The sequence below is a fragment of the Lissotriton helveticus genome, chromosome 5_1, assembly GCF_964261635.1.
Source record: "Lissotriton helveticus chromosome 5_1, aLisHel1.1, whole genome shotgun sequence".
In the NCBI taxonomy this organism is placed as follows: Eukaryota; Metazoa; Chordata; class Amphibia; order Caudata; family Salamandridae; genus Lissotriton; species Lissotriton helveticus.
In genome coordinates, this window is record NC_136065.1 from 245,928,241 (window position 1) to 245,953,663 (window position 25,423).

The 25,423-nt window shown below is 46.5% G+C and overlaps 1 protein-coding gene across 2 annotated transcripts in view; it reads right to left on the bottom strand.

The window, feature by feature from the left end:
• The window catches only part of WDR31 (WD repeat domain 31), a 169,956-nt gene that overhangs the window by 77,279 nt on the left and 67,254 nt on the right, over positions 1 to 25,423 (bottom strand). For both annotated transcript variants that reach the window (XM_078642128.1, XM_078642129.1), the window contains exon 6: positions 9,017 to 9,117. In XM_078642128.1, the coding sequence (XP_078498254.1) occupies positions 9,017 to 9,117 (101 nt within the window). The remainder of the gene's footprint in view (positions 1 to 9,016; positions 9,118 to 25,423) is intronic.

The window sequence follows — 25,423 nt, forward strand, 5'->3', positions numbered from 1 at the left end:
AAGCTACCGATCACATTCTGAAATCACGAATCGGTTATAGTGAACTTAGTATCATGCATGAACAAGAACTAGCCCGATCAGCAGTCTGATGGACTACTGATTCTACCACTTTTCCAGACGAAATAGTGGCACAAATGTTTCTGAAACTGCCCCCAGCCAAGCAGCGACTGGTGGGTATGTATATGATCCAGCACCTCATTACACTGTATGAGGGACAGCATTCTGATCCAGGTCCGTTACATGATGTTCTGAACGAGTTACTCCAGTATAGATGGAAAGGTTTAGGTACCGATTTAATTAGTGTCATTCTAGAACAGCGCCACAAATATAGAACGTTTTTGAATCCGCATTTTGTTCATGTCTCACCTCCAGAAAGTAAATCATTTTACATAGATAGACAGCATCCGTTACGAGAAGTACACCCAGTTAGGACAGCGGGTGGTGAAATGCAACAAGTATTTGTTTACACCCCTATCACAAAAATGGAACTCTTAGAGATGAAGAAATTAATTCCCTGTCACGACAAAGATCCAGCAGGGTTCCATCGAGAATTAAAAGACATGCTCCGTATGGGAGAATACACGTATCCAGATATCATTAAAATGCTAAAGGTCCTGTTGCCCGCAGGGGTATATGAAAAACTCAAGGAAAAAGAATGGGAGGTGGGAGAGAAAAAGATTGATTGGGCAGCTTTAGAGGCTGAAGATAATATACGAGTACCAGGTACCGGTCTTGGGGATAAATGTAAAGAATTGCCCGAGTTATTGATTCAGGTTTTGCCAAGGTTACTAGCCACGAAAAAGGAAGATTGGGATGCAATCTCAGCATGTAAACAGAAACAGGATGAAGACACTAGTGATTTTTATTCTAGATTTGAAAAATGTTTTATTATTAACAGTGGTCTGAAGACAAGTAGCGAGTCATACCCTCATCTTTTTGTTACTAAACTAGTCGAGAATTCAAGTCCACAAGTTAAAAATCGAGTTTTGAAAGTCGAAAGTAGTTGGCAAGCTAATACTCCATCACAAATGCTTCAGATGCTCCAGTATCACCAGAACAGAATCAGGGAAGAGCAAGAACACGAAAAGAGACGTATGAAAGATACGAAAATGAAAGTATTAGTAGCACAATCTGTTCCACAAGACAGTCAGAAGAGGGGTCCAAATCAAGCCAGTCATTCTGCAGCTCCCATTAAAGGGACTTGCAATTACTGTAAACAGCCAGGTCATTTCATAAACGAGTGTGCAGTTCTGAAACACAACATAGCTACTGGTAAGACTAAAGAAAGACCACGTCCGCCTAGACAAGAACAAGTTTCACAGACTTCTCAGTCACCACAGAATGCATAACAGACAGCTCCAGCACCGCAGCCTATCGCTCCAACACAGCATGTTACACAGCAGATGTATCAGTATGCTCAGTCAGAGTATCCAGAGTATCAACAGTATTCATGAAACAGCCTAGAGAGGGAGGTAGGCTTGCCTCTCATCGAGATACCTGTAGATCAAGAGGGTCCCTATGTACACAGTCAAGTATTAGGGAAAGACAGAAAGTTTTTGATTGATACAGGGGCAAGTAGGACTACTATCAGTCATGACGAGGTTCCAGGGGCTCCGCTCTCAGGCTCTAGAAATGTTTCCCTTGGATTTTCAGGAAAGCCTATTGTTAACGAAATTTCAAAACCAGTTTCCCTAGAAGTTTGTCCATTGTCCCGAACTACTGATTTGTTACTTACGAAGTCATGTCCAGAAAATTTGTTAGGCATTAAAACACTGAAAGAATTAGGTGCAGTTATTTGCTGCTCCCCAGAAGGAATCCGATTGTTTTTAAGAGACTTTAAAGGTCACTATGTATTACGTGATTTTGATCCAAGACTCTTGAATGTACCGCAGCATTTATGGGCGCAAGGTCCAACTGATGTAGGTTTTATGCAAATCACACCCCATCGTGTGACTCTCAAACAAGGTATAGTTTTGCCACGAATCAGACAGTACAGATTGCCACCTGAGGCTGTAGCAGCCTTATCCAAAATTATTGACGAGCTTATTGCTCAAGGAGTGGTTGTAGAAACTGACTCCAATGTATGTAATTCTCCTATCATTCCAGTCATGAAACGTACGGATCCAAATGCACCTCCAGTATATCGATTAGTGATTGACCTTCGAGAACTTAACAAATGTATCATACCCCAGTATCCAGTAGTCCCAGATATTTCTTCCCTATTGACAGCCATTGATTCTGAAGCTACATTTTTTACTGTTATCGACCTCAAGAATGCATTTTTCAGTGTCCCCATTCATCCAGACAGCCAGTACCTTTTTGGTTTTTGTTTAAATGGAAGGAGCTATAAATTCACACGAGCTCCTCAAGGTTTCACAGAAAGTCCTAGTATTTACAGTCAAGCACTTAAAAGACAACTAGACAATATTCACATGCCAACTGACACTGCCCTGCTCCAGTATGTCGATGATCTACTGATCACAGCCCGTTCTGAACGTGACTGCGAGCGAGCGTCACTTACAGTTCTGTATTTCCTAGCCGAGCAGGGGCACAAGGTGTCCCCTTCCAAATTACAATTCTGTGTCCAGCAAGTGATCTACTTAGGCCACTTACTGTCCAAGTGGGGTAGGCAGTTGACACCAGACCGTATCCAGTTAATAGCGAGTCTACCACAGCCCAAGACACAGAAGGAGGTACGAGCTTTTATTGGCCTCACTTCTTATTGCAGACAATGGATTCCTCAGTATGCATTTCTAGCCAAGCCACTGATACAGTTAACGACACAGGAGGCAGCCGTATCGACTGTCCTCCCTTGGACCCAGGAACATACACTTGTTTTTAATGAATTAAAGAAAGCCTTATGCCAAGCACCTGTTCTAGCTACACCGAACTACAGTAAGCCTTTTACACTTTTTGTCACAGAACGTGATGGTACTGCATTATCTGTTCTCACACAAGATCAAGCAGGACAGTACAAGCCCTGTGCTTATTTTTCGAGCACATTAGATCCAGTGGCCCAGGCTTTGCCTGCGTGCCTCAAGTCAGTTGCAGCCACAGCTCTAGCAATCAGACAAAGTGATTCCATAGTATTAGGACACTCCCTGACAGTACAAGTTCCACATTCGGTGGAAGTTCTTTTAAACCGAACACAGACTCAGCACTTGACAATTGCACGTTTAACAGGTTATGAACTGACACTGTTCCAGCCACACATAGAAATCAGACGCTGCAACGTTCTAAATCCTGCTACACTGTTACCGTCCGTTACTTCAAATCCTGCCACACATGACTGTGTGGAAGTTATTAACACTATGACCAAGCCAAGACAAGACCTGACAGACATTGTATTACCTAATCCCGACCTGACACTTTATGTGGATGGTTCATGTATGAGAACTAGTACAGGAGAACTAGTAGCCGCGTATGCAGTGACTACGGACACCGAAGTTATAGAAACACACCGTATTGACACCCTGTCTGCTCAAGCAGCAGAGCTAGTTGCTCTGACCCAAGCCTGCATACGTGCCAAGGACCTGAAAGTAAACATATACACAGATTCACGTTACGCATTCGGAGTCGTACACGACTTCGGAGTGCTCTGGCAGGAGAGAGGTTTCATGACTTCTCATGGAACCAAGATTCAGCATGGTCTCCTCATTCAAGCTCTGTTAGATGCAATACATTTACCGACAGCTATCGCTATCATGAAGTGCAAGGCACATACGAAAGTTACTGATATCATTTCCCAAGGTAACGATCTAGCAGATCGAACAGCCAAGCTTACAGCTCAGACACCAGACATTCCAGTTAACACGACACAGACATCCATTCCAGAACAGACTACTTGTATGACAGTTAAGGACCCTACACAAGATGTCATAGACATACAGTTACATGCTACTCCCGAAGAAATCAAGAAATGGTCCGAACAAGGAGGGGTCCAGACAGATCAAGGATGGGTGACGAAGGGAAAAGCCACATGGTTTCTCCCCGACTCTATGGTTCAAGTCATTATTAATACTGCACATAGTCCAGCACATCTAGGAGAAAAAGGTATGTTAGACAGTATTCAGAACCTTTGGTTCAACAAGCACTTACGAGCTGCAGCCAAGCAGAAAGTCCGTACCTGTATGATATGTTGTCAGTTCAATCCAGGTAAAAGTGTCCCGGTGGAACAAGGTGGATTCCAACCTCCTGACCACCCTTTTGAAGTCCTCCAGATGGATTACATTCAGATGGAGCGATGTCGAGGTTTCAAGTATGTCCTTGTAGTCGTATGCGCTTTGTCCAGGTGGACAGAAGCATATCCAGTTCCAGATTACACAGCCGCGACCACTGCCAAGCAGTTGGTTCGTGAATTCTTTCCCCGCTATGGACTCCCTAGGGTCGTGTATTCTGATAACGGCCAGCCATTCTCATCTGAGTTAATGAAACATGTTTCCCTTCTGTTAGGGTACCAGTGGAAGTTCCATTGTGTGCGCCATCCTGAAGCAGCCGGTCTCGTAGAGAGACATAATCAGACCCTGAAAATCCGTATTGCCAAGATATGTAAAGAGAAAGGTGTAGACTGGCTAGTTGCCTTGCCAGTAGCCCTATTTTATATACGGATGGTTGCACATTCCAGATCAGGTCTGTCTCCTTATGAGGTCGTATTCGGCCGCCCCCCAAACATGTGGGGTACGCCCAGACCCCGCAGTATTACAGATGTTTCCAGTAATATGCTGACAGATTACCTAGCTTCCTTGATGTCTGCCCTACACTCTTGTCGTTCACAGGTTGCCGCTGCATTTCCAGACAATACCGAAGTAAAACCGCATGAGGTCATTCCAGGCGACCTTGTCCTCGTCAGGAACTTTGATCGTTCAAGTCCACTGGAGCCTCGTTGGAAGGAGCCGCGACTTGTTCTCCTGACCACCCGCACGGCCGTGAAGTTGGAGGGCCGCAAGGGGTGGGTCCATCTGTCCCACGTCAAGAAGTTCCATGGAGTTCGAGAAAGGACATTTTCTAAGGACTGTTCCATTTCTAAAGACTGCCTGAAACCAGACTCTGATCTGAATCCTGAACTGAAAGTTCCTCTGTTAGAGAAAACTCCGCAACAGGAGTATAAGTTAAAACTCCGGTCTAGTACAATAAGTCAGCCAGTTTAATTGTCTAAGTCCCTCTCGGGTGAAACGGTTAGACAGGTTTCTGACATGTATGAGATAGACCCCCATAGTGAGAGAGTTAGTCAAAACTCTATACGATGTATCGTTTTTCTAAGTTTTATATTATTTTTAAGTTTAATGGTTACCTGCACAAGTTATGCATTACATTTATGTTTTCCAAGTTCACATGTAAATAAGTTTGCTAATGCTACAGTAGAGCACACATTTAGTGATCTGCCTCCTCACGAGCTATCCTATCGTCTTGCTATGAGAAATAATACATTCATCAGAATGTTACACTATTCACACCAGACCAGCAATGCTACTAATTGTTGGGTGTGTGGTCGGCTCCCCCCTTTCCAGACACCGAAGGGAGTTCTGCCACTCTTTCCTTATCCATTCTCACATAATGGTTCGTGTGGAGCATGGTCCACGTTAACGTCCTCCTCCAATGATATGTCCCTTCTGAACAGGACATGTTTCCCAGACAAGCAAGGTCTCTCCCATAGAACAGGGTTAGATCTAGAAAATGAAGTATATGATTTGGGTAATTATTCTTCGAATTTTATGGTCCTGAATGTTCAGTCTGATACTACTCCAGATTTACCTGCTATTTCAGTACTACCAACCAAAGGCGAATTATGTGTCAGAAAGAATGGTTCCGCACATGTAGGACATAGTGATTGTACTGCTATTGTCGAGTATAGTGACAGTGGGAAATCTATTTTCAAAGCCTCACGTCATTCTTATTTTGTTTGTGGTCAGACCGCATATGTTCGTCTGCCCCTCGATTGGGATGGAACATGTTATATTGCCTTCCTACTGCCACCAGTTTTTCTAGCCCCATCTGATTATCACAGAAACACACATCTAGTACACGTCAGACATAGGAGGGAGATCGAGTCCCCAATTGTCGATCAAACTGAAACTACTCTAGAACAATATCAAGACTTTAATAAAGGTTTCTTCTTCTTTATAGGACCTGTCCAGAATAGTAAGTTAATACGTAGATTAACCAGAACCCTTGAAGCAGTAGTGAATGAGACTACTTCTGCTCTAGGTAACTTAACTGAAGAGCAATCTGCTATGAGATTTGTCGTGCTCCAAAATCGTCTCGTTCTTGACGTCATACTGGCCGATAGAGGAGGAGCATGTAGAGTCATCGGATCTAGTTGTTGCATTTTCATTCCTAATAACGGACCGTCTGTTTATTAAGTTATAACCAGACTTCATAAAATTGCCCATCAGTTACATCAGAATCCGGGCACCTGGACATGGTCCGGTTGGCTCTGGAGTATTATATCTGCCTGGGGATGGAAAGTATTGTCATTTCTAGGTATTGCAGTAATGATCATATTCAGTTGCTGCCTCTGTGTACAATGTGGCCCTGCGATTTGCGGCATTTGTGCTACCTCTTGTATTCCTAGTCCTAAGTCCCGTTCCAAGACAATTCGAGACGAGCAAATGATGCTATATGAAATGATAGATGGTATCATGAATATAGATGTTTCCTGATGGAAACGTAGGGCACAAGGAGGGAATGTGGAAAAGTAAATTTTGCCATGTTGTATGTGCCTACGTGTTCCCCATGTTATGTTATATGTGCATGACCGATATGCATGTATTCCTTTCTGATCGATTAAAGACGCAATTACAGTTGTGTCCATCTCTAGTATGCCAGTTTCCAGTCCTCGTGAATACAACGAATATTAGGCCTATGTAAAGCTACGTTGCCACGTTTCCCAGTGTGCACGTTAATTCATTGAATTGTCCCCGTTTCTAGGCCTCAAAAGGGCCCGGACTCAGATTCAGCTCCTGTCTCCTGAACCCTCTCCAAGGAGCGATACAGCCCCCACCTGTATCCCTGACCCTTCACTTACTTCATGCCTCGCAGTGCCCGGCTCGGCCTGGCTCTGCCTCCCAGTCTGCCAAGAATATGTTATGTTTCTAGTTATCAGTCCAACCCTCCTTCTCTGCATTCCTGAACTACTGAATCGCATCAATAGTTTCCGTCATGGTCTAGCCTTTATGTCTCCATGTAAGAGAAATACTGTATTAATATTCATAGAATATTCCTCACACACGCACTACATATAGAATTATGCATGCACCAGTCTTAGAGTCTATTAGCCTTTGCCCTGATAACTTTTGGATTCTATCAACATGTACTCTAAACACCAGATACTAGATATGCCTGGGTACATGTCGCTCTGACACTCCAGACTTTAGTCTCCTCTTCTAGCGCAGAAGTCATAGCCCCAGTCCTCCCTGGTAACACGTCATTGCCAGTTTGCGCGCACCACTAGGTTAGAGGTCCCAGCTGCTCAGGTAGCCCCCTCCATGTTTCCGCCCCTTTTATGACATATTCTGTTACGTTTACATCACATGTCTATGTATACGCCCTGTACACGCCTTCTTGTTACATCATTTTGCCCTTATCTTTCGCGACTGCTACGAAACCACGCCTACTGCTACGCCTACTGTATTGAATGTAATGTATTTTGTTTAACTATAAATATTGTACACTGTTATTAAAAGCTATCCCTTATGCTCCCAGATCCTGCCCCCGGCAGCTGCCGGGCCCTGCCATCCTATTCCCGTACAGGCTGTCCTGTTCCTGTCCTTTAAGCCTGATTAAAGCCTGTACACTCCAGCTACCTCGAATCTTGACTCTTATTTATTGAGCTATCTGTTTATATGAGTATCCCGAAAAATAGATCCGGTAATTATTTATTTATTTACCACATCTACCTCAAGCCCTTGGAGAGACTCACAGATTAAGTTGCAGAAAGTCCACTCCAGGCCTTTCACTGCCCAAGACAGAAGCAGCTACTGCAGGTCAGTCCAGCAAAGCAGTTGTTCCATTTCGCAGCTTCCCCGGCTCTTCTTTTTGGCAGTCTTCTTGTTCCAGATGAGTTCTAAAGTTCAGGGGTCAGGTACCCAGTATTTGTATCTAAAAATCCTTTAATCTTTCAGGCAGAGGATGTCTGTGTTGAGTAACTTGTAGTTACTCAATTGTACGGGACTAGAACTCTTAATTGATGTATTTTGATGCAGACCTACGGCAGGAATAGGAAATTCCGGGCACCCACTATCCATGCACCTAAACCCTGCCGAATTGCAATGTGAGTCTAGGTGGAGATTCCAGTACTTGTATTTTTTAATTATTGTGCATCCATGGTTGCAGAAGCCATTACCCTGTGGATTGCAATTATGGCTGCGACAGAAATCCTCAATTAAAAATGAAACCAATTAGAGTGCAAGAAAGAATTGAAAACATAACATTTACAAAAACTGGTACAGGATGTTATCTGAAGGCTAAATCAAAGCCATGAAACATGAAGGCCTGGGCTCTAATTCCAGCTTCGATGCAAGGTTAAAAACATGCAATTTTGGGCAATTTACTTAATAAGCCTTTGAATAAAATTATACATATCTATAATAGTAATACAAACCAGAGAGTGTGCAGGCTAGTAATGCCCCTATTTCATGTTCCCTCTCTATCGCATCCTAATGTCTCTAATCTGTTCTTCAAGTGGAACCCATTTATACCTTGTTCTTCTATTTCCAGCACTTCAAGTTTGGAATTCTCCTGATACAATAAAAAAAAAATCTTTTTAAAGCCCGTTGCTGCATCTTCCAGCGAGGTTGCCTCTAAATCAATTCTAAAATCATAATAATTCAAGAAATAACAGGAAAAGAAGTACATTTTGTAAAACTATTCAACAGTGTAGCCTTCATTTCACAAATGTGCCTGATATAACGATATAATTTGCCCTTAACATCTTCTAATTAAAAAGCTGTGTGTCTAGATAGATTATTACAGCATGGTACAATAATTGAAGGACCATATACTACACATACACCCTTACCAAATTTCTTGATATGGATGCTTTCTGAAGACACTGTCCGGTCTCTATGTCCCACTTGCAAATGGTGTTATCTCGGGAACCAGTGAACAACTGGGAAGAATCTGTAAAGTGGACATATCACATTGTGATAAGATTCAGTACTGAAATTATGATATGTCAATAATCAAATACGATCACAGTATCTCTTTCCAGTGCAAAGCTTGGTGAGTAACACAAAGTACTTCTGTAGATCTTATAATCTGCCCTCTGTGCACATGTATGGCGGTGGACAGAATCCATGCATGGTCAGTTGGATACAATTCAAGTGCAGTCCCTCCATTAGGCTCACAAGGTAGTTGTCACAATTATGTAAGATCATTTTTTACCTGAAGAAATACATCTTCAGAAAAGGTCATTCCTTTTTCGCAACTTCAATTCGAGTACTCAAACTTCGACGGGGAGCAGTCCCTTGAACATTGGAGCCCTGTTGAGCCAGGGAAATTTGAGAATAGCCTGAGCCATAGAAGCCATTTTAGTTATTTATGTACATGTAACAATCACTTCTGAGGAGCAAACTGACCAGAGAGGTCACATGTGATTCTGGGGAGGGCAGCCATGAGTAAGAACTCATGCTATTCCTTCTACCACGGAGCATCCTGTCTCGGTTAATACGCTTCAAACATACTAACAAGAAGCAGCAAGAAAACCGATTTTTACCACATGATGCATGAGCACTGGGGGGACTTTGAATGTACTGAACTATTGCATTTCCCAAGGCATAGTATAGTTCAAAATTTTAGCTACTTAATGACTGCCTTTTTAAGGGACACATTGTATTTGGAGGCTTGATATGCTTTCAATCAATCAATCAATCATGGCATTTGTAAAGCGCACTACTTACCCGTGAGAGTCTCAAGGCGCTGGGGGGTCTGGGGTGCTGCTACTGCTCGAAGAGCCAGGTCTTGAGGAGTCTTCTGAAGGACAGCAGGTCTTGGGTCTGCCGTAGGTGGATGGGGAGGGTGTTCCAGGTCTTGGCGGCGAGGTGGGAGAACGATCTGCTGCCAGAGGTCGCTCTTCGGATGCGGGGGACTGTGGTCAGGGCGAGGTCGGTGGAGCGGAGCTGGCGGGTAGAAGTTGAGTCGGCTGTTGAGTTACGCTGGTCCGGTGTTGTGGAGTGCCTTGTGTGCGTGGGTGAGGAGCTTGAAGGTTATCCTCTTGTTGACAGGGAGCCAGTGCAGGTCTCTCAGGTGGGGTGTGATGTGGCTGCGTCGAGGGATGTCGAGAATCAGGCGCGCAGAGGCGTTCTGGATGCGTTGAAGCCGTTTCAGGAGTTTGACCGAGGCTCCTGCGTAGAGGGCGTTTCCGTAGTCCAACCTGCGGCTGACGAGGGCCTGGGTGACCGTTTTTCTTGTTTCGGTGGGGATCCACCTGTAGATCTTGCAGAGCACGCGGAGGGTGTTGAAGCAGGAGGAAGAGAAGGCGTTGACCTACTTGGTCATGGAGAGGGAGGAGTCGAGGATGACCCCTAGGTTGCGGGCGTGGTCGGTGGGTCTTGGAGCTGTTCCCAGTGCGGTCGGCCACCAGGAGTCGTTCCAGGCCGAAGGGGTGGATCCGAGGATGAGGACCTCCGTCTTGTCCGAGTTCAGCTTCAGGAGTTGTGTTGAAATCCCAAAATATGTTGTTCAGCACAGAAAAAGGTGTAAAACATTCTAAAGTGCACTGACGAGAGGAAACAAATGAAGAAGGCTTCTTAATACAGTGGTCCCAAATCTAACTAGCTTGGAAAAGGAGGCGGTATTTATCACACTGTGTAACTACTTTTCCTCAGAATGGGGTATTTACTTGATGGGGTAAATACTTTCTAGTCTGAGTTTCTGCAGTGAAAACCATGACTTTAATGCTGAATCAGTCTGAGTAAATGTAACTTAGACCTGCCACTGCAGTGTCTATGCGCAGTTTGGTACTGCCATGTCGACCTGGCAAGTGCACCCACTTGCCAGGCCCTAACTTCCCTTTTCTTACATGTGAATCACCCCTAAGGTAGGCCCAAGGTACAATTATGGGCAGGGTGCAGTGTATGTGAAAGGTAGGGCTTGCCTTGATGTGTGTGGCATGTCCTGAAAGTGTTACCAATTTCGTTTTTCACTATTAAAAGGCTATTTGTCCCATAGGATAGAATGGGAGTTTATTTATTTATAACATCTTATAAATATAACTTCCCATTGGGACAAGAAGAAAGTTGGAGTTTAGTATGCCTGAACTCAGTATATAATAATGTATCTTTTAGTAAAGATGATTTTTATATTGTGTGTTTGAAAATACCACTTGTTGAAAGCGGGTATTTTCTTGCTTAGCCATCATGTGTGCCTCTGCTGGTTTGTGGATTGACTGTCTGGCTTTTGAATGACTGGACCTGGGGATGTGCATTCTCTCAGACAGCCATCGGGGGGAGAGGGTGGTTGATGCGTGTCCTGACTTTCCTGGATGAGTCAGGGCTGGGCTGAATAGACCTGGGCTGCAGTTAGAGTAGGGAGAGGACATTTCTTTCACACCTGAATGGGCCTGCCACCTCCACCTGGCAGCTGCACCAGAAAGGACCAAACTGGTTTTGGCTGGGCAAAGAGCTTCTCTGCCACCAGAGAACAAAGGAATTTGTGCTATAAAAAGTGGGGCCAAGACCCCCGAACTTTGGATTACTGCTGAACTAAGGAACCTGCCAGGAAGAAGAACCAGGAAAGCTGGAGGAGGAGTACTGCCCCTTTGCTGTTTGCTGTCTGGGGTTGGCCTGCAGTGGCTGCTTCTGCCAAGGAAAGGACAAGGACTTTGCTGTGTGCTGTGTCCCCTGCTTGAGGAAGATCTCCAAGGGCTTGAAATAGAGCTTGCCTCCTGTTCTGAAATCTCAGGGACACAAAGACTTCACCACCAGCTCCCCTGAACTTCCTTGCTGGGAGTTCTGACCTGCTAAGTGGTGCCTGCTGCTGTTTTAGGCTAGTTTCCGATGGGAGCTGGAAAAGTAACGCAGCTTCAAGATGCGCAACTTATCTGTACTTGTTTCCAACGCATCGCCGACTAAATCGATGCAGCGCCTGTCACGGCTCAAGAAATCGCACCGATCTCCGAAGTCTGAGATTACCGCACCGAATCCGACGCAGGCCCTGCTGTGCGGCTGCAAGAACCAACACATCGTGGGACCGTGGCAGGAGAGAACAATGCAGAATTGTCATGGCCAAATCGAGAACTGACGCATCCCCGATCCTCACGCATCGCATCTGGGCGCCACGCTGGCAAGAACACCGGGGTCACAGTAAGAAACTGACGGATCACCTCCCCTCACAGTAAGAAACTGACACATCACCTCCCCTTCAGTAAGGAACCGACGCATCACCGCCCCTTCATGGCAATAAGGCACCAACACATCACCTTCCCTGGGCATAAGGAACCAATACATCACTTTTCCTGCAACCGTTTTTGTTTGTTTGCGCGACGCATCCAAGGTACTTTGTGTGAAAAGTGTCGCATCAGCAATTTGCTTTGAACAGAATTAATTTTACCTTTTAAAAGTCATATTATTAGAACTGTATTGTGGATATTTGTCGTTTTGATCTTGTTTGGTTTAGATAAAGATGACTTATTTTTTTAAACTGGCGTGGTGTCGATTTGTAGTCTTTTCACTGTATTACTGTATGTGTTCACAAATGCTTTACACACTGCCTTTGAATTAAGCCTGTCTGCTAATGACAAGCTACCAAGGGGGTGAATAGGGGTTATTTAAAAAGTGTATCCCCCTTACCCGGACTAGGAATAAGGGTTCCTACTTGGACAAAGGTGCAAACCAATGCCAACTAGACACCCTGATTTCATACAATGAGCAACATGCCACAATCAGGTAGAGCACTGGTAAGGAGACTCAAAGTGCAGGTATTCTGTGCCAGAAAATGGAGTCAAATCAAACATTAAAATAAGGAGCAAGTTGTCACATGGACACTGCGTCATAAACTTTCAACCATACCAGTAGAAAAAGAGGCCTGGCATAGTGAGTGACCGCTCAGAGACAGTGGGGTATGTAGAAAACTGTTATTCCTGTAGGAGACCATACCAAGCACATAAAGCACCAAACTTGTTCATGCTCAAATTTCCCAGCCATCAAATCCCATGTTCTGAAAACACACTTGGAACACTGCACCCATAGAAGTCTAGGTAGAACAGTTATCCCCTGTTAACATTATCGGCAATATTTACTACACCGCTCAAGAGCTATTAAACCATTTAAGGTTTTCCGAGAAGCTTGTGCACCAGATATTAACATGCACACATTTACGTAAAACTTCTCTCTCACCATTAACAAATTTGGGAGCTGTCCACAAATAGTCAGGGGACCACTAGGGATCAGAACACTTTGACTCAATTCCGGCGCCACCAGGCTAACACTTAACACTTCTGCAAACCCACACTCCGTAAAACATATTGTTTACTTTATTCCCATGATCGGATTAGCTGGATCACAATGTTGGCTTGAAATCACATTTTCAAACCCACTGTCTTCAGCCACATTAATATTTACTAGTTAAATTCCACTATCATCATCATCAAATATTACTTGGGGGAGTGTGACCTGGGAACATGGCTGCAGTAAGCTCTGAGCTTGAGCTCCGAGAATCCCCATACAAATACTACATTGTGCAGACCCCTGATGGGTAGAAGATACCCTCTCGACCACCCTGGGATGAAGTCTCTCCTGTGGAGCCTAGTGGATGATTAGTAACTGTATCTTCGTTATCCACGGTGGACTGGCGAAAAGTAGGTGCCACTCTTTTACATGTATGGAATGGCTTCTGGTCTCAGAGTCAACTGGGATAAAACTTTACTGGTGCTCTTTTAGGGTAAATGAGCAACCCCAAATGTCCATATGTTAAAATACAACATGGTCTGTTCTAACATACAGCTGAGCTATCATTATGTCAGGAACTCATTCTGCCCATGTGGCTAATTTGACTTTGGGACAAATTCTCTTTCTGAAAATGATCATTCTCCCCAAGTTTTTACATACAATGCAAAATTACCCACTGTAAATTTTCAAGCAATTCTTTTGAGAGACTGGGTCTATTATGAGAAAATGTATTTGGTGCAGTAAGGCCCCTGGTTAGCTTGGGATAAATCTGTGCCATCTTCATTTGATGACAGACTTGGGTTCGCTGATATGAAGCTATATTCACTAGACTTACCGCACAAGTTACTACTTGTGTAACGATATATCTGTAAGAGACATTAGTTAGTGATAGATTCCTTACCTTAGAATATCCCCAGGCGTCAGACTGAATCCGGAAATTTTTGCGTAGCAGTACCCTTGCGCGTCGGTAGGCGTCGTCTGCGGCTCCGCGTCTGTCGTGGTGTGCCGTGATGACGTCGTCGGAGTACTTAGACGCCGCCTCCGCGTGCTGACGTCAGTTCTTAGACACAGCTTTTCCGCGCCAGAAGCGCCGAGCCATGATAGAACCAACACTGGTGCCATGAAACTAGGGCCCTGAAAGGGGATGACCTTAACCCTAGATATCGGTTCGCAGAACGGGGAGGATGGGTGGGTCGGTAAGGAATCTATCACTAACTAATGTCTCTTACAGATATATCTTTACACAAGAAGTAACTTGTGCATCTGAAAGAGACACGTTAGTGATAGATTCCAGACCTTAGAATAGATACCCCAGCAATACCAACCCCGGTGGTGGGTCTGCGAACCAATAATCACACCAGAAAGTCCTGGAGGACGGAACGGCCAAAGAAGCCATCCCTCCGGACTTGACTGTCCAGGCAATAGTGTCTTGCAAACGCGTGCAGCGAAGCCCACGTAGCTGCCTGGCAAATGTCCTGCAAGGGCACTCCCCGGCCCAGGGCAGTTGTAGTCGCCGTGGCCCGAGTGGAATGAGCCCGTAATCCAACAGGGGGCTCCGTTTTAGCCAAGGAGTAACATGCTTGGATACACAAGATGATACACCGAGAGATGGTCCGCTTGTGCACCGCCTTTCACTTAGCGCCCACGTAACCAACAAAGAGTTGGTCATCCACCCGGAACTGGCGTGTGCGATCCAGATAGAAAGAGAGCGCACGTTTTGGGTCCAGACGGTGGAGCCGCTCTTCCTATTTAGAGGGATGCGGTGGCGGAAAGAAGGTAGGCAAGGTGATAGACTGCCCGATGTGGAAGGCCGTGACAACCTTGGGCAGGAAAGATGGCCTAGTCCGCAACACAACCTAGTCCGGATGGACAGAAAGTTAAGGGGGTTTAGATGAAAGAGCCTGGAGCTCACTCACTCTCCTGGCAGAGGTGATGGCAACCAGGAAAGCAGTCTTCAGAGTAAGAAGGCGGAGAGGGCAGTTGTGAAGTGGCTCAAAGGGAGCGCACATCAGAAATGTAAGAACAAGGTTCAAGTCCCACTGAGGCATCACAAACGGAACAGGAGGGAACGTGTGATGCCCTTCAGAAAACGATTTACAATAGGAGACTTGAATAAAGAAGGTTGATCAGGCAGCCTCAGAATGGCTGAAAGGGCAGAAAGGTAGCCCTTGATAGTGCCCAGAGCAGAGCCCTGTTGGGCAAGAGAAAGAAGGAAGAGAAGAACCTCAGAAAGAGGGGCAGAAAGTGGATCGACAACCTTTGCTGTGCACCATGCCACAAATTTATTCCACCTGCAGGCAAATACCGATTTTGTGGAGGGACGCCTGGCTGCCAGAATGACATTACAGACTTCAGGAGGCATGTCAAATGGCCTCAACTGTCGCCGCTCAATCTCCAAGCCTGGAGGTGGAGACTGGACAGGTTCGGGTGGAGGACCTTACCCTGCTGCTGCGACAGAAGGTCCTCCTGAAGAGGCAGACGAACCGGGGGATCGACTGACATACTGAGTAGCTCGGGATACCAGTACCTTCGTGCCCAGTCCGGAGCCACAAGGATGACTTGTGCCCGGTCGCGCTTGATCTTCTTTAGCACTCTGGGCAGAAGTGGTATAGGCGGAAAGGCGTACAACAGACCGCAACTCCACTCGCGATGAAAAGCGTCGCCGAGCAAGTGCCGCCTTGGAAATTCCAACGCGCAGAACTGATGACATTGCGCGTTCTATTCGGTGGCGAATAGATCTAACCAAGGCTCTCCCCACTGCTGAAAGAGGCCTTGCGCCACGTCCGAGTTCAGACGACATTCGTGATCCGTCATGCACCGACGGCTGAGTTCGTCCGCCCTGGCGTTCAGAGAACCTGCCAGGTGTTGAACCACCAGGGTCACGCCCTGATGTTCCAGCCACTGCCAGAGGCGCAGAGCCTCCTGGCAAAAGGTCCACGACCCCACCCCGCCCTGTTTGTTGCAGTACCACATGGCGGTGGTGTTGTCCGTGAACACTTGCACTACACTCCCCAGGACAGAGGGGAGGAATGCCTTCAGTGCTAGACGAATCGCCCGCAGCTCCAAAAGGTTGATATGGAGCCGGGACTCCGCCGGAGACCAGAGGCCTCTGATCTCCGCCTCTCCCATGTGGCCTCCCCAGCCCTGGAGGGACGCGTCCGTCACTACTACGTGCTCCGGTTGGGGAAGGGAGAGGGATCTGCCGCTGACCCAATCGCGGTCCGAGAGCCACCACAGAAGCTGTCTCGCAGTGCCCTCCGAGATCAGGACATGGTCGGAGAGGTTGCCCTGATGCTGGGCCCACTGAAACTTCAGGTCCCACTGCAGAGCCCGCATCCACCACCGGGCGTGATGCACCAGAAGGATGGCCATCAGCCCCAGAAGCCGCAGCGTCAACCTGACCGAGACCCGGGATAAAGGCTGAAAGAGTGGAATCAGAGCCTGAATATCCCAAACCCGCTGCTTGGGAGGATAAACCCGAAACTGCGCCGAGTCGAGAACCCCTCAGATGAAGAGGAGCTTCTGAGAGGGGCACAGGTGTGACTTCGGCACATTGATTGAGAACCCCAGCTGGTGCAGGAGGTCTGCCGTCGTCTGGAGGTGGCTGACGACTGTCTGGGGCGAGCCCGCCTTCAACAACCAGTCGTCAAGGGGAAGACTGAAACCCCTAACCTGCGCAGATGAGCTGCGACCACCGCCATCACCTTCGTGAACACCCATGGGGCGCTGGTAAGGCCGAAGGGGAGCATGGTAAACTGAAAGTGCTCGTGGCCAACCGTGAACTGCAGGTAGCGCCGGTGGGCCGTCAGGACGGGGATGTGGAAATAAGCGTCCTGCAATTCCAACGCTACCATCCTCCAGTCTTCTGGGTCCAGGGCAGCTAGGACCTGAGCCAGTGTCAGCATTTTGAACTTCTCCTTCCGGAGGAAGCCGTTGACGTTCCGTAGGTCCAAGATATGGCGCAGGCCCCCTTTGCCTTTCTTGGGTACCAGAAAGTAGTGGGAGTAACAACCACACCCTACTTCTGGCCCAGGAACACGCTTGATGGCCCCCTTGGCCAAGCGGGCCGTAACTTCCTCCTACAGAAGTCGCAAATAATCCCCCGATACGCGGTGGTATTGCGGTGGCATGGCTGGAGAGGTCGTTCGAAGGGGAGGGAGTAGCCCCTTCGGACGATTTGCAGCACCCACCTGTCCGAAGTGACAGTGTGCCAGTGGAGGAGGTGATGGCGAACCCTGCCCCCCACTGGCGACACATGGGCCTGAAAGCACGGACTAGGAGGGTTTTGAGGCGGATGCTGCGGGGGAAGGTGTGGACTGTCCTCGCCGTTGACCCCGACCGCCGCCACGGCGGATTCCACGGCCGCCACCGCGTTGTGCATTACTCTGCGGTGCGTGGCTGGCAGCACGTGTGGGCACAACCCTTCCTTGGCCACGAAAGGAGCGAAAGGCACTCGTTTGCTGGCGCGGGGCCGAAAGGCCCAAGGACTTACCCGTAGCCCTGGAGTCCTTAAAGCGCTCAAGCGCATGGTCTGCCTTGTCGCCAAAAGGGTGACGGCCATCAAACGGCATGTCCATGAGTGTATTCTGGACATCAGCCGAGAAGTTGGCGGATCTCAACCAGGCGTGGCGACGAATCGCCACCGTCGTTGCCATTGCTCTGCCCAGTGAGTCGGTGGTATCCAGTCCACACCGAATAGAATAACGTGCCGCATCTCGGCCTTCCACTATGGCTTGGCCGAGTTTAGCCCGTACCTCCAACGGGCATTCTGGCAGCACGTCCGCGACCGTGTCCCACAGGGAGTGGGTGTAGCGGCCCAAGAGGCAGGCGGTGTTGGAAGACCGCAGTCCCAGACTTAGGGAGGAGAATACCTTCTTGCCGTATTGCTCATACCTCTTGGATTCCCAGTCAGGCGGAGCCGACGGGAACGCGGTCTGGGAATTGGAGGCCTGAATCACCAGGCTCTCAGGGGTGGGGTGGGTGGACAGGAAACAAGGGTCGCCCGGGGCCGGGCGGTGGCGTCTGGCCACGTTCCTATCTACAGGCGAACCTGTAGCGGGCCTGGACCAAGTGCCCAAAAGAACGTCGGACAAGGCCTCATTAAACGGCAGCAGAGGCTCAACCGAGCTTGACTGCGGTTTAAGGACCTCAGTGAGGAGGTTAGTCCTCACGGCTGCGACTGGGAGTTCAAGGCCCAAGGCCTTGGCCACCCGCGTCAGCACCACACTGTAAGTAGCCCCCTCCTCCGTAGCCACGGTAGGAGGTGAGACAAAACCAGTGTCTGGCGAAGTGTCCAGACCACTGGCCTCCCCAAGTCCACCTGTCCAGTCCTCCTGGGACTGACACTCCCGTGTCAGAGGGTCCTCAGACCCCTCCCAATCCTCCTCATCACCCATCTCCTAGTACTCAGGGGTGTCAAATGATGGGGCCGGCTCATGAAGGATGAACTCTCCGAACAGCGTCTGGAGCCGGATCGAGGGAGGCTTCGGGGACAGCGCCGCCCGAAGACGACGCCGGGGGTGACACCTGAGGGATCGGCGCCGGGGAGGTCGTTCGGTCCACCGGCGACGACCCGGATACGGAACCGGACCCAGTGGGGGCCTGTGGCGCCGGGCCCGAAGGCGCCAGCGGCGCCGAGGCCGAAGCACTCGACGGCATCGGGGCTGGAGCACCCGACCCGCTAGGCCCCCAGACGGGTCCGCTGGGCCCGAAGGCGCCGCGGAGACCGTCGGAGAAGAGAGAGAGAGACCTCATGGCCATGAGGAACAGCTCGATCTCCTCCGGCGTCACGCGCGGTCCAGGGACCGGAGGGTATGGGGCCGGATGCGACGCCTGCGACTCCGACGGAGCAGCGTGGGCGGTGTCATCTGAACCCCCGGCCGCGTCGAGCGAGCATCGGGGGGAGTCGGAAGAGCGATGACGTCTCTTCGACTTCTTGTGCTTACCTGACGACTTCGACCCTGAGGAGTGATGTCGACTCCCGGAGCTACGATGGCTCCGCTCCCGTGACCGGTCGCTCGACCTCCGTCCGGACCGGGACCTCTCTCGGAGCGGGGCCAACTGCCGGAGTTCGAGTCGCTTGCGGGACCGCTCCCGCCTAGCCTTCGAAGTTAGGGCCCGGCAATCGGAACAGGTCTTGTCGTCGTGGTCGACGCCGAGACAGAGGAGACACCAACGGTGAGGGTCGGTGACCGACATCAGTCAGTCGCAATCCTCACAGGGCTTAAAACCTGGCATCCCTACTGGCACCGTTCGGAGTCGAAGACTCGAAAAAGAATGATCAAAAGAGATCAAAAAAGTTTAGTCAAAAAAGACTAAGGTACCACTTTTTCCGGATCTGCGCTGCTGGCGCGGAAAAAAGAAGAACTGACGTCAGCACGCGGAGGCGGCGTCTAAGTACTCCGACAACGTCATCACGGCGCCTACGACGCCGGACGCGGAGCCGCAGATGACGCCTACCGACACGCAAGGGTACTGCTACGCAAAAATTTCCGGATCCAGTCTGACGCCTGGGGATATTCTAAGGTAAGGAATCTATCACTAACGTGTCTCTTTCAGATTTCTCCCTATTGGTAATTATTGGCTTTTTAGTTCAAGGGATGATCTTGTGATACAATAAGAACACAACTCTATCATGAAGAATAGAACATTAAACCTCTTATAAGGATCTAGATACTGATTTGCATACAGTTGGCATTTGTTTAGAGTGTCATGATGGATGAAAAACGATGGACTGGAATGTTGCCTGAGTGATTGATTGCCAGCAGGTGAGATTGATTAAAGCATTCCAACCATCACTTTGTTGTTGTTGCTTTTGATGCTTTAAGTGTAACGGGTATGGCTAGACGCGGGTCCCCCTGAGGTTACTGTGCCATTGGACTCAAGCTACACCCTAGTGATGAGCATCAAGTAGGGCAAAACGGGTCTGGGGTTGCTTGTGGTCCCCTCTGGAGGCCTCGCCTGGCAGTTCAAGGTGGACTGTTCCCATATGGAGCAGGGTTGGTACTAATTTGCAATAGATAGGCCTTTGTCTAAAGTGGTATGGTAAACGAAAAATGATGGCCTGGAATGTGACCCAGTGGCTGAGACTAATTCAAGCATTTTATCCTCCATCTTGTTGTTATTGCCTTAAGTACATCAGGTATGCTCAAACATGGGTCCCGTGCTCACTGTACAATGTGACTTAAATTGCATTCTACTGATGAGCACCGAATAGGGAATCCCGATCAGGGATTGCTTGTGGTTTCTTCTGGACGGGGCCTCACCTGGCATTGAAGGACTGACAGTTTCCATGAGGAAAAGGGTTAGTCCTGATTTGCACAAGGTCGGCTTTTGTCTAGAGTGGCATGGTGGGCGAAAAGCGATGAACAGGAATGAGGCCAGAGCAATTGCCAGTGAACAAGATTAATTAAATCATTCTATCCCTCATCTTTTTTTTTGTTGCTTTTTATTGAGCAGAAACATAGAGTAACCAATACTCTTCTACACAAGACCAATTTAATTATTATACAAACAACACCATTATTTTAAATATTAGAATCTTCTTTTAGCAGCAACTGTTATATTATCAATACTTTCCTATTCATTCATTATATAAAGTGCAATGAGTTAAATCGCTAAGATTCCATACTTCATATTTTATAATATACATAATTGATACAAAAAGATTTTAAAGTGCTATTAATGAGATACTATGCATTTTCCTGTCATCTTGCCCCGATTATTCTAAACCTTAATAAAGTGCATTAACTCACATTCTGCCCCTAGCATCAATGTTGTTTCTAGAACAAAGTGCAGTTGTGCTTCAATAAATTAACCTAGGGTTACTTTGATACGTTTACCCTTGCTGACTTTCTAACCTTTTCATATGTTTCCATACAAAAGTATATCTTTTAATAGCTCCAACCCTTTTCTCATAAGCTTCTTCAAATTTTCATACTCAAATAATTTTTTATACCATTCTAAGTATGCTGGTACTTTAATTATCTTCCACTTCTGGACAATCAGGGAGCGTGCCACCAAAGAAGTAATTGCAACAAAAATTTCCTCCCCTCTATTCATCGGCTGAGTTGGTCTCTGTTTTGGATAAACCAAAAAGTGCTAGTTCAGCCTCTGGTTCGACCCTTCTCTGCAAGCCAAGAATGAGTGCACCAAAAACTTCCTCCCAGAACTGCCTTAACAATGGGCATGTAAAAAAACATGTAGCCTGCCTCCCTCTTCCATTCACCGACACCTAAAACATTTATTCTCGACTTCTGGATACATCCTATGGAGCGCTTTGGGAGTATATTATGCCAATGAGATAAACATGCCATTCTGTTAAAGTTTGCTGGCCTTAATGCCTTGCTGCCAAATTGCGAGATAGCTTGCCACTCCCCATCTGAGAAACTACCTTGCGTTTCCTGTTTAAGCTTTTCCAAAAAATTATTGACCAAGAGTGACCCTCCTTGGTTCCGTCATAATCGATACCAATTTCCTACCCCTCTCAGCTTTGTTCTAAAGAGAGCAGCTAAAAAAGGGGTGGCACCTATGTTAGCGGTAAGGGAGTACTTATCTAATAAGTGTATAATCTGCAGATAGCCGAAAAAGAGAAGCTTATTCCGGGCTCCGAATCTACCTTGGACCTCCTGCCAACTTATACATCTCCCTACAAGTAAAAAAATGACAGAGCTCTTTAAATCCATTAGCTTCCCAAAATCTTAAATGACTGTTCTGGATTTTGATGCCCAAGCTTTTACATTCGTTAAGCTGCAGGCATTCGTACCATGCAAAACGAGCCTTTAAGGGGTAAAATGCCTGAAGTCAAGTAACGAACTCCTGCAGTGCCTTGTATCTAGCTTTTTGTGGACGTTTTGCTGTTTTTATGAACCTTGCGACCTTGCTTCCTGGATCATCTTGTCCCCCAAAAAATATCAAGTTGGAGTACAGAGAATTTTACCCGTGGCGCCTTCCGATTCCAGATAAACTGTTGAAAGATTGTTTCCAGCTCTTTGAAATATACCATACTGATTTTAATCGGGATGTTTGTAAAAAGAAAAAGAAGATGTGTCCATTTATCCAGTAGGTCTTTAATTTTTTTCATCATAGCCTCATAATTAAATGTATAAATTTCCACATATTGGCTTGTGACCTGTAGCCCCAAATATCGAATCGGATCAGGAGAAAGAGCTTGTCACTTCAGAATGTCTGTAAGAAAATCGCTAGGAGCGTTTAACACAAGAATTTCAGTCTTTTTGTGGTTGATTTTATACCTACCAATTAATTTAAACTGTGCAAATTCTCTTAAAATCATTCCGATATTCTGTCTATCAGGTCTAAGATACAAAAAGAGGTAATCTGCAAAGAGTTTTTGTTTCGATATTCCTGCTATTGGTGTTTTAAGCTCTGTTATCACAGATCCCCAGATGGCCAAGGGTTCAATAACAAAAGTGAATAATACGGGGGATAGGGTTTATATCAACCGTACCTGCTAAATTAGAATTTATAAAAACCTGCACCTGAGGCCCTTGATATATATTCTGTAGCATAATAATAATCTGGGGAGGAATCTCAAACCTTTCAACACCATAAAAAAACGTGCCCCAATTCACCAGATTGAACGCCTTCTCTGAGTCGACCATCATTATAAGAGCTGGTTATTGCTAAAAAAGTCAAGTGCTTGAACTAAAAATCCTGTATTGGAGGACATTGACCTGCCTGCCACAAACCCTGTTTGATCCAAATGTATTGCATACTGGGACACTGGGATGAATCGATTTGCCCAGATTTTCATTCGAATTTTGTAATCAGAATTTAGCAGGCTGATTTGCCTATTTGAGCTAACATCCCTGGGATTTTTCCCCTTCTTAACAAAACTAAAAATAGAGGATTCTTTAAAAATTGATGGGACCTCACCTCCTGCCTTAACATAGTTAAAATGCTCAAGCAAGAATGGAACTAACTTTTCCGAAAATGCCTTCTAAAATTCTGTCGGAAGGCCATCGTTACCGCAGGTCTTCCCTCCTGACATTGATGTTAAGGCCTGCAGAATTACAACTGCAGAAATATCTGTAATCAATGCTTCTTTCTGCGTACTCAGAACCTGTGGCAATTTTATATCATAAAAATACTGATGTATTTCTTCTTTCGACATCTTGTATTCAGTTGCATATAATTCATTATAATGATCTAAAAATCCGTTGCAGCCTTTTTTGGACACTTGGGTCCTCGTTCCTAGTTCCAAAAGTTCATTAATTACTGCAACTTCCTGCTTTACCTTTGAAGTCCAGGCTAAAAAAATTCCTATCATTTTACTTTTCTCGTAAACTCTCTGCTGAAATGATCGTGAACTATTTATTTCTTCTATAATGAAAAACTCCCTTAACCCTTGTTTTGCTTTATTCAGCTGCCTATTAACTGAGTTACCACCCCGCTGGGAGCTGCTTTTCTTCGACAGAGCTATATCGACTGCCTGCTGAAGTTCGGCTATACGGGACCTTCGGGTTTTTGTTTGTGCAGACATAAAAGCCATCATGTGCCCATGTACTGAAGCCTTAAAATCCCCCCAGACGGAAAAGTGCGTTGCTGTACCCTTATTAACCTGGAAAAACTATTTTATCCATTTTCTCCTACTATCCATCCATTGCTGGTTTGTTAAAAGGAATCGACCCATCTGCCACCTGGATCTTACCCTCTTTTCTTCATCGAATGACCAGAAAATGAGTTTGCCCATATTTCTGAGTCAAGACAGTTCAGGGAGCGCGATATAAGAAATAAAATCAATGCGAGAGGCAGACTGATATTGACGAGAATAGTAAGTATGTTGCAGAATTTAACCCATGACCCTTTCGCCATGAATCGATTAATTGATAATCTTTTTTATTATGTCTCTTACTCTTTTAGTCCTAGGCTTCAGAGGTTTCTTTGTTTTATTTGACATATCCTTTCCCAAGTCTTGAACAAAATTAGATCTCCCTCTAAAATTATGGGGCCCATTGCCCCTCTAGCTGGATCGTTGATCTTCATAATAGCTGTGGGGTCGTCTACGACAGGTGCATAATAGTTCACAAAATTGAATGTATTGCTTTTTACCCTGGCTGTAACCCATACCCATCTACCATGCGGGTCTCTCTGGACCTGAGCAATTTCCCAGTCTATCCCTTGACCAAAGTAAATGGCTACCCCCCAATTACTGCCCAAGCCGAAGCAAAATAAGCCTTAGAAAAGGATTTAGGGATAAAGAGCTTGGGTGTATTTGTCTTAAGATGAGTTTCTTGAAGGAACAAAATTTGGGGTGAAAATGTAGTAAACCATCTTATTAGCCCACCATATTTATGCTTATTGGATTTACATTAATTGTAATTATACGGACTTTAAGACACATATCTATAGTTATTGCTTATATTTAAGGTGTTGTCAACGATATATTTCTTGGCAGTATCCTTCCCTCAATGATTCTGCAAATTTATTTCTTACCATGCCACCCTCCCCCTGTGCCCACACTCCCACCCCCCAGAGGAAGGAGATTTGCCCACAGCGCCCCTCTCCTCTCCCTTCAAGTTGATACCCCAACTGAGTGCCATGGTGATGCACCCTGTGTGATCAATCCCTCCCGCCCCCACCCAAGAATCATGTTGTTGGGCACAATTTATCTATTTCTTGCCATAAATCCTGAGCGTTTTCTATGTTAGCAAATATATGACATTTTCCTTTCACTAGGACCCTCAACTTAGACTGCTGTGCTATCGCAGCCTGTGTGCACTGGGCTTTAAATAAATACAGGAGCTTGACAAACTCCTTTCGCCGTTATGCTGCAGCCGCTGTCATGTCGGAGAAAATACGGCAACTGTATCCTTCATCAGTAGAAAATTGCTTCTTTTGGATGGCTTTAGTAAGAATCTGATCTTTAACCGATAGTCTGCAAAGTTCACTAAAATTGTCTGCAGTAATTTTGAATTAGGAAATGGCTGAGATGGAACCCAATGGGCTCTTGGAATAGTGAGGTCCCTTGAAAAATCTGGCATTAAACTATGTTTAATTAATGATTCGACCCATTGAATAGT